Source organism: Numenius arquata, chromosome Z, assembly GCF_964106895.1.
Source record: "Numenius arquata chromosome Z, bNumArq3.hap1.1, whole genome shotgun sequence".
Classification (NCBI taxonomy): Eukaryota; Metazoa; Chordata; class Aves; order Charadriiformes; family Scolopacidae; genus Numenius; species Numenius arquata.
The window spans coordinates 10062287-10072670 of NC_133616.1; the positions used below are offsets into that span (position 1 = coordinate 10062287).

Consider the following 10384-nt stretch of genomic DNA (forward strand, 5'->3'; position numbering starts at 1 on the left):
CAGGCGCCTCCATTAGCTATGGAATGGTCTCAGGGATTAATGAACTAAAGACTTGAACGACCTGGGAGTTTTAATAGTTTTTAAAATAGAACTACTTCAGTATGAAATTTGAAGAAACTTCTGTGACCTCTCTTCTGTGTGGCAAGTGCTGTAGAATAATTTACTTATTAAGATATACTGTATGACTGCCTTTATTACTACAGTATGACAAATAGAATGTATAGAAACACAGCCTCTGCTCATAATCTTTTCCCAGCAAGAAATGCCATGCACGCTTCTGATTTATAAAGGAAATGGGCTCCTTTGTTACCCAGTTTCACAGCTGATCCCTCGAGATATTTATAATTTCATTTACTTAGTGAAGGAGGCAGTTGCAGCAGAATACTTTTTTTTTTACAAAAAGCAGTCTGTGATTATCCTGAAGGGGAAAGCATCCAATTTTCAGCCTGCACATTAGAGGGTGCTGATGCAGGAGTAAGGGGAGTTTGCATTTCCCGTGGCCTGGGCTATCTGAGCAAGGAGAAAGAAGCTACAGCACTTGCTAATGCTGTGGAAACCATTTCCCCCCTTTTATTGGAAGAAATTATTGAGAATCATGTCTGTGGTGTGGGTACAGTCAAGCCTGTAAGCATGTGGTGAAATCTCATGGCAGTCAAGATACAAACTTTGCACCAGGTTGGGCATGGGTTCAGACCTAATAGGATCCATGTGTGTTTTGGGACCACGCTTAGAGCCAAAGGGTGCAGTCCTTCAGGTCCTAGGAGAAGACTCAGCCATCATCCTCCTGAGAAAACTCAGTTGATTAACAAACCAGCCCAAGTGCCTTCCTGCCTCAGTTTTCCCATGCAAAATGTTCTCCCATGCCACCAGCTGTGTTAATGGAGATCCTTGTCCATGAGCCACCATCCTTCTGCCCAGTGAGGTGACTTCTGGGTGAAGCCATCTCAGCAGCACCTGCCGGTTTGGGGTAAGCAGGCTCACTGTGAAATGCTCTCTGCTCTTGGTCCAATCTTCCCTGTTTTAAAGCAAAAAGAAGTTTAAAGGTGACATGACTGAGCAGTTTAGGAGACTCCTGGGGTCTCTGGACTGTAAAGCCCCTTCCCAAAGTGAGAGACTGATTTCTTTGCTGATCTCAGCACGCTGCTGGTAGGCACCTGGGAGGTAAAGCTGTGCATGGCCCCAGAGTGTAAGACAGCTCCTTTCTTCACAGTTTTGCCCCAGAGCCGGTCCATATAAAAAGTGAACAGGGGCTGGAGAACATCGTACTCACTCCAGAGCTGGTTTGGTGCTCAGGTGAAGCAGCCACAAAACCGGCTCAGACCCTTGTCACCCATCAGTGATGCTGCAAGGACTCTGCTTGGTCACAGTAACACAAGAGCAGTTTGAAATGTGATGAGCCAGGACATATGAGATGGGGGAGGTTTAGATTAGATATGAGGAAAGATTTTTACACTGAAAGGATTATCAAGCATTGCAACAGGCTGCCCAGGGAAGTGGTGGAATCATCATCCCTGGACGTATTTAACAGACGGATAGATGTGGTGCTTAGCCGTATGGTTTCATGATGGTTTTTGTCAGTGTTAGGTGATGGTTGGACTCGATGATCTGAAAGGTCTCTTCCAACCTAGACAATTCTGTTTCTATGATTCTATGATCTTCTAGATGCCCCTGAATGCAGCTTGAGGGTTTTCCATACCTATTGCCACAGCAGTGATAACATTGCTGCAGCTCAAGCTGCAGCTGATCCCTGGATCATCTGTCAGCAGTGTTCAGTGTTAACAGACCATCTCTAGGTACTTGCTGCAGGCTTTCTCCCACTTCAGGATAGTGTTTTCTATTGATTTATCTTCCCCAAGGATGAGAAAGCGTTTCTGAATTCTTTCTCAGTGGTTGCTTTGAAGCCCTGACGGTCCCCAACAGCTGGATGCAGGGCAACCAGAGGGTCCTGGAGGACCCAGCAAAATTCCGCAGGCTGCTGTTGTAGCAAGAAAAAAAGCTTTCTGATGCCCATGGTGCCGAGGAGAAGTGGGAGAGCCAGGCTGCAGCCCCCTCACACCGCACCTCTGCCCCGATAATCAGTGTGCTCTGTATGCACATGCACAGCTCTGCCGCCCACAGGCTGAGGGCGCGGAAAAAGCATCACTGAGACTGTCTGCAAACTCTGGGGATGATACAAGCTGCCTGGTCCCATTAGGCTGCAAAGATCTCTCCCCTAAATCCCCATCTCTTTCTGATCTTTTCCCCAGTGCCTTTCCCTGATGCCCAGCCGAGCTGTGGGGAGCCACAGGGGACTGGTGCCAGAGGCATCCTGCGAGATGATGGCACGGTGGCCACCTCTGCCCCCTCCTGCCACAGCAGGGCTGTGTGCTGCCAGAGGGACCTCTTGTTTTCCTTGCTAAGCTTCAGTCTGGGTTGGGTTTTTGCACTCCCAGTGTCGAGCAAGAGCTGTTTGCTGGAGGTACTGGTGACATGGGACTCGTCTGCAGCCCATCACTCACCCCAGGCTGCCTGTTTTTTTCTGGGAGGAGGGGGAAGGGAGTTTATTGCCCTTAATCTTTGATGATGGCTGAGCTAAAAACCACCCAGCCCTACTGGCAGAAAGAAATATAATACAATAAATAAAAACCCCTGCTTTTCTCTACTTGGCCTCTGGGATTTTGCATCATCCCGGACCATCTTTATGGCTCCCCCGGCATGGAGGATCTGCAGGCTGGCAGCTCTGCCTGGCTCAGGATGAGCTGAGACTGAGGAGGTTGTTTTTTTTCCTGAGGCTGCCAGCCTGGCTGTGTGCCTGAAGGGACTCTGCTGCTGTCAGCTTGTCCTTTCACCACGGTCCTCCCCAGCCTTGGGCTTTGCCTGCCTCCTTTTGGTTTTTTGTTTTTTTTTTTTTTTCTCTTACTTTTAATAAGAGCTCTGATTTCAGGAAGGGACGGACATGCTCCCAGCCAGGATCTCATGGGTCAGCAGCCACCACCCATAGGCACCTCCTTGAAATCTGGTTTGAAGCCAACTGGGCTTTTGCTGTAGCCCCACTAGGGTTTGCGTTTTGCCATTAACACACCTCCCTGCACTATACACAGCCATGGATGTGTTTCCAAGCACTGCCATTTAGCTGGGACCCAGCACAAAGCAGATTCCGCTTGCTGTCCCCATGTCCCCACTGAGCCTCACGCACCCTCCCTGCACACAGTGCCAGCTTTTGGGAGGATGCAAACCAAAACCAAACCCAAACCCAAACCCACTGATTCCAGGGAGGACTCCTGCATTATTGAGGATTTGGTGCAAGGCTGCAAGTGCTGCAAGCTGCCAGCCTGCCCCCAGGTCTCCAGCCAGGACCAGCTTCAACCCCCCGTGGGAGCATCAGCCCAGTGTATGGAAGCCACCTGCACCCAAGGGAGAAAGCAAAGGAAAAGCATTGGAAAAATGTCTTTTATTGCAAAAGGAGCGAATCGAAGTCCCTCTCATTGCCCAAGCCGAGCTGTCTGTGTTGGCCAGTGCCAGTGATGCCCGGGTGGCACAAGGCAGGCTGTGGTTTGTACCATAACAGATGGAAATGGCAGAGAAAAACCCATTGCATGGGGCAAAGGGGGTTGCATGGGGCAAGGCAGGCTCCTGAATGAGCTTCACACGCTCCATTTCTGGCACTCCCATAGCCACAAACCTCTAGTCTGTCACCCTCCCAGCCATCAGCACCATCTGGAAAGGTGGACTCTGGGAGCAGTGGGGACAGCCAGGGCCCAGACAGACCTTCTGGAGTGCCTGAGCGAAGCCAACAGCAGGGTCCTCTTCTTCAGTGCCTGCAAGAAGTCCCAAAGCATGTGTCCCCTGAGAGCAGTGTGGACCAGCAAACTCATCAGAGTTGGTGTTGATGGGCCCTTTTTGCGTGGACGTCAGCAGAAATTGGGGCATGATGGTCTGGTCCCCATCCCTGAGGCAGATGCAGCACTGGGGTTCACCTGGACATGGTCTTCTCCAGGCCAGCCCTGACACAGCTATTTGCTTTGCTGTCAGGACCCAAGGGAGGGCTACCTGTGACCCACAACAGTGGGTCACCTCCATATCCCCATCTCCTGCCACCACTGCAAACAGAAGAGCAGGGGGCCTGCCAGATCCTCTCTTTAAAAACATACATCAAAGCTGCAGGCTTCAAGCTTTAAATAAACCAGCAATCTCAACTCTGATTTTTGAGACGCCTACAAATACCTAAAGGGTGGGTGTCAAGAGGATGGGGCCAGTCTTTTTTCAGTGGTGCCCACTGACAGGACAAGAGGTAATGGGCACAAACTTGTACATAGGAAGTTCCATCTAACCATGAGGAGGAACTTCTTCACTTTGAGGAACACTTCACATTGGCAGAGCACTGGAACAGGCTGCCCAGAGAGGTGATGGAGTCTCCTTCTCTGGAGACATCCAAAACCCGCCTGGACACGTTTCTGTGCAACCTGCTCTGGGTGGACCTGCTTTGGCAGGGAGGTTGAACTAGATGATCTCCAGAGGTTCCTTCCAACCCCATATCATTCTGTAATTCTGTGAGAAGACTGGATGAAAAAAGCCCCAAATCTGCCTGAACCACTGGCCCCACATACTCGGTACAGATGGACATAGTTAAACTTCTTTTTTTTTTTTCCAAAGTTTATCAATCAAGGAGATTCACGTTACAGTTCTGTTTTCATAACAATTAAGAATTAGAAAAGTGGTTAAAAAGAAACCCACCAGCATTACAGTCTGACGTAAGACAGCATGTACAAACACAAGCATCCAGAAAACCCAACACACGACAGTGCAAGCTTCAAAATTCAATCACACGGACATCACGTTGACCTGCTCAGCCACCATCCACCACGGGCTGGGGCGGAAAAGGCTGAACCCAACCCCAAAACCTCTTCTGGGGCTTTTCCTTGGCTCAGTCAAACTAAGCTCTGTCTTGGCCAGTGACTCATGGTGTACATTGGAGAAATTTCCCTGGCAAGCAGCTCCCAAAGTGTCTGTGCACAGAGCACTTGTGGTCTGTGAGGTCCTAGAGGTCCTCGAGTCCTGCAGAGCTACAGCATAGTGTGAGAAACAGTGGTTTTTTGGTAAAAAGTTGGATGGAAGGGGCACCTGGAAGCCTTTGAGATAGCTTGAGGCAGCACTGCTGAGCCTGTCTCCGACACATGGGGAAATCTTCGTGCCATGGACCCACAGAGAGCTACCCATACGGACCTGCTCTTCAGCATCATCCCTTATGTCCTCCAAGCGGCTTTACATTTCTCCTAGCTGGAGCACTAAATAGCCACAGCCACTTATGCCCTAATTACAGCATTTATAAAAATAAGGGCACTCTATAATCTTATCCATTCATTCATATAGTTAAATAAAAAGAAAATCAAAACTTTGATAATAAAATCCTTTCTTTTGAGGGGAGGGAAAGGAGGACAGTGTATCTAATGGGGAATTTCCTCTGTGACCTTCCTGACAGAGCCCAAAACCACTGCATTGAGATTGAAGGCACTCATCTGGCTGCTCCCACCATTTTCATAATAAAGGGACACTAATGGCAACATGGGGTTTCTCTTCACATAGCCTCACCCCTTACTAATGAGGGATGTGGCAAGTGGCACAGCAGAGACAGGGAAGAGAAGACATGCAATATTCCCCAGTCATGTTGGGATCTTTCCCATGAAGTCCTGTGCCCAAAATCTGATGTCTTCACTGGCAGCTGAGCCGTGCAGCAATGTCTCCTCCACCCAATGACTCCCATGCCAAGGGAGGACAAATATTTCACAAGCAAACGTTCAAAGGAAAGAGCTGGAGCCCCTCAAAGCATGGCCTTTACGCATTTCTGGGACTGGAGAAGACCCCTCTGCATCCTGTCCTCTTTGCAGGCTGTGGCCACTCATGTCCGGGAGCTCCTCACCTTCACCTCCACCCTCTAGTCCAAGGGCCAAATCCTGACAGTGCCCTGATGACTGATGCTGGGACTCCAGGATCAACTCCTTGCCAGAGAGTGTCTGTAACTTGCAACACAACTGTCATTTGCACCAATGGCAGGGCACAAACCTGAGTCCTTTTTATCTAAAAGCCACAAGGAACAGGCTTTCAGACACATGCTTGTTCTCCCACTGGGCAGGGACCTATGGGGCTCCCCTGCATTTCTTTTTGAGGCTGAAACACCAAAGTATCCAGGGCAGGCTGATACCACAAAGGATGCTCCAGCGAGACTGGACTTCTTCACTCCTTTTTTTCCCCCAAACACCTGATTTTCTACTCCTGGACCCCGTCACAACCCCCAGGTTTAGCTCCATTTCTGCTTCCTGCAATACCGAGTGCAGGAGACAGGCTTTGAGAAAGATCCTCACTGGTACCCAACCCTACCCAAAACACAGCTCCATCTCCCGAGGTGACTAACTCATGCCAGACCCACGCTCAGCCCAGACACATGCACAGAAACCCTATGGATGCTGAGCTCTCCTTGGCCGGCTGTAGCCTGGGCAGGGTGCCCCAAACCTTCCCATCCAACATAGCTCAATTCTGCAGAGGCTTATTAAAAATTCAGGGGCTGAAACACACTCCCACCCAGGGCACAGCCTGGAAGGCTGCCAGATTTCAATTCTGTTTGCTCCCTCTTGGAGCGGAGATTGCCCACGACTCTCTGTAAATGCATCTTCCCGTACAAAACCAAACGGGGAAGCTGGGAAAGAGGCATCTCTGCAGCTCCATCCTGGCTGCCAGGCACTCAGGGTGCAGAACTGTGTCACCCTGTATCCCCTCCTGAAGCCTCCAACAGCAACCCCACCTCGAGCAGCACAAATGCTGCCTGAGGAAGGCCCCTAATTCTCCCAGGGAGAGAGGAGGGCTGCTTCAGAAAAACCCTAAAGAAAATCATCACCTCTAACTGCGACCTGAGACAGAGATGGATAGTAGCTTAATTTCATGGTAGATGAGAACATTTCCGTGGGTACGGCGAGAACACCCGCTGGCACAGACCCATCAGTGCAAAAGCCGGTGTTTTCCACCCACTGGCCAGCCGGCTAGCAGCAACCACCACCGTCAACCCAAGACACGTGCCGCTTGCGGGAACTGGCTGTTCCCGGGAAAGCGCCGCACATACTTTTTGAGAACAGCTTTGCTCCAGGCCGTCCTTCTGCCAGCAACAAACCTGAAAGCTCATCTGTCCTTAAAAAACAAAAGGGATGACATCGGTAGGATAATCATGTAACAAAGCGGTGCCAAAAATGCTTTAAAAAGACTAATGGGGCGTGCTGGTATGGACGGCACGGCTCTAGGAAAGGCAATGTTGACACCCAAGGCAAAACACACAGGCAAGTGCTTTGCAGCGGGTGTTAAATGGGCGAGGAGGTGGGATGCAGCTGCCCCAGCAAGCGATGCACAGCCCATAGAGTGAAAATGCCTGGATGTCACTCGAGTAACCGGGCCTGCCTGGTACCCGGGAAAGTGGAAACACAGGGCACGGGTTAGTCCAGTGCCACACGAGACAAAAGGGGGAAAAATATATGTGTGTGTGTATATAGCTCAGTAGCTTGTTTTCTGCTATTAAAAAAGTCCTTTTAAATATATTTGCCATATTATAAAATTTAAGGCAGGCTGTGCTGTGGCAATCCTCCCACATCACTCGCCCCCACGCCCAGAGCTGGGTGCTTCCACAAGACCAGAGACACTGGCAATAACCAATCCCCACCTCTGGAAATCCTTGGGAACTGAAAGGTATTGGTTTTACTACCTGTCTGCAGACAAACTCATTCCTGACCTATACAGAGAAAATTCTGCCTACCATAGCACAACCACAGTCTCCCACCTGCACCAAACAAAAAAACAAAAAAAGATTATCCCCATTCAAATAAAAAAAAAATTACCCAAATGACAGTGAAGTCTATTTAATTCCCTTACTCAACCCCAGTCTCAAACGAAATGTGCAATTAGAATTATTATTTGTTACAAAGTCCTAGGTAAGGCATGGTTATCCCAAAGCTGATGGAGGCGCCTGTTAGGAAACCCAGAGGAAATAGGCGACTTCGTCCAGGTCAACAGGATAGTCCGTCAGCAGCACCGGGGTCTTCTCAAACAACTCCCCCTTGTAGCTGCGCCACTTGCCCGCCGGCAGGTAGACGTCGCGCTCCTGCTTGCCCATCTCCAGGACAGGGGCCACCATGAGGGTGTCCCCAATGAGGAACTGGGAGTCAATCCGGTGCGCGGCCTCATCGCGGGGCGAGATCCACCAGATGGGACGGATGATGGGGTCACCCGTGTCGGTGACCTCTCCGGCCAGCTCCAGAAGCAGTGGGGCCACCAGTGACTCGTGGAGTTCCGTGAACTTCTGCGCAATCTCCACCACCTCCTTGTCGTAGAGCCAGGGTGGGATGGAGAACTGCATGGAGGGCATGAAGGCCGACAGCTCCAGCCACCGGATGTACAGCTCCCGGTCGGGGATCTCCACCGCACCATCTGTCTTGTTGGGGAAAAAATTCCCCCCAATCATGTCAGCGGATATGAAGGGGTACCCCAGCATGCTGATGGTGAGCACTGTGGGGATGAGGGACTTAAGGCCAAGCTCGTAGCCCCAGACAGAGTCGCGGTCAATGATACGGAAGAAGCAGGAGATGTTCTGTGACTGGTAGCCCACCCGCACCTCAGCCAGCTCGTAGAAGGGGATGGCCATCTCTGTGTAGCGCCGTGACCAGATGCTGGGGTCTGAGAGTGGGCGGAAGGTGCTGAACTGCTTGGGCAGGTAGCTGGTCTCGCCCGCATCAAACTTGAAGGACGAGATGCCGTACTTGTGTCGGAGCTGGCGCAGGTGGCTCTGGAACCAGTCCCGGGCTGCTGGGTTGGTGAAGTCCAGGATGGCCCCAATGCCATTCCACCACTCCACCATGGCAGGCAGTCGCCCTGATGGCTCCTTAATGAACAGCTGACGCTCGATCCCCACTCCAAAATTGGAGGAATTGTAGTTTATGAAAGGGTGAGTCCACAGTGTGACCTTGAACCCATCTTCCCTCAGTTTTGCAAACATCTCCGTTACATTGGGAAACTTGATGGGGTCAAAGTCAAAGTCCCCATAGGCTTGCGTGTACATGTCATCAATTTCAATGTGGCTGCAGTTAAAACGGTACTTCTTGATCTTTTCAGCAAATCGCAAGAGTTTGTCCTGGTCAATATCATTCTTGTAGAGGGCCCAGGTGGACCAGATGGGGTATCGGAAGGCATTCTCGGCGGGGATCTTGGAGGGCTTGTTGAAGTACCTGCGCACCATGTACTTGTGGATGGAGGTGACATCAGAGCCCACACAGACCCGGTAGCTGAGCTCGGGGAAGGGCTGCTGCCCCGGCGGGGGCTTGTAGGGCGAGTCCTTGTAGCGGGCCTGGAAGAAGAGGGCACGCTCGGTGGCGTTGAAGCCCAGGTGGAAGGGCACCGAGTCATTGATCTTGATGGCCGCCGCCTTGGAGGAGAGCCAGTAACGCTCGAGGATGCCGCCAAAGCTGTCGCGGAAGGAGTAGACGTCGCTCGTCACGTAGGGCACGGGCTCCTGGTAGCCGGCCAGGCGGATGGGCCAGTGCTGGGTGCTCATCTCTGAGCCCCCGTACCAGTGGGCGTCCTCCCAGAACATGGTGTGCTCCACTGCTGGGCCGGCCGCCAGCTCCTCCCAGCGCACGCGGTAGCACATCACTGTGTCCTTGGGCTTCACCGTCTGGATGAAGAAGTTGAGCGGCCCCCGGCCCGACCGCGTGCAGCTCAAGATCTCGCCCTCCTTGGAGCACGACTCCAGGTCAAGGCTGCCCGAGCGGAAGGCCAGACGGAAGACCACCTCCCCATGCTGGTTCCTGATGACGAAGCCATCTGCCCGCAGGTCCATCAGCTCCGTCTTGAGCCGCTCCGCCTTCCGCAGGGACACGGTGTAGTAGCACCAGGCCACCACTGCGGCAATGAACAGGATGAGGCCCAGCAAGATGGCACTGAGCATGGGCCTCAGCTCCTTGGAGGGCTTCTGCTTCACCGGCGTGAAGTTCTCAGGCAGGAAGGTGTACATGGTGCTCTGTTTTCTCTAGTGCTCTCTGCAGAGGAGTGGGAAGGAAGATCTCTTCTCAGCAATGCTGGGGCTCTCAGGAGAAGACAACGGACTGTTAGAAGAGTTCCCACCTCCACCAAGTCCCAGGGCACCCATCTCTGAAAAAGAAGAGGATATATAAATAGTCTCAGAAGAACCTCTGAATCAAGGAATTGCTTGTCATCCCTCTGCCGTCTCAGTTTCAGCAGCTCCCCCGGTCCCCCGCCGCCGGGCTGCGACGTGCCAGGTGCTGTACACCGAGTACCAGACACCATCTCCAATTACTCCAGGCAAACACGTGTGGAGAACAGCCTGAGCCCTATGCGGAGAACAACCCCAGGGCAG

At 51.7% G+C, this 10384-nt stretch overlaps 1 protein-coding gene across 1 annotated transcript; it reads right to left on the reverse strand.

Moving 5' to 3' along the window:
• Window positions 1-7984: 7984 nt before the first annotated feature.
• On the reverse strand, window positions 7985-10021 carry MYORG (myogenesis regulating glycosidase). Its single transcript, XM_074166587.1, has one exon. The coding sequence runs from the start codon at window positions 10019-10021 to the stop codon at window positions 7985-7987; it is 2037 nt and encodes a 678-aa protein (XP_074022688.1).
• Between the last annotated feature and the right edge of the window lie 363 nt (window positions 10022-10384).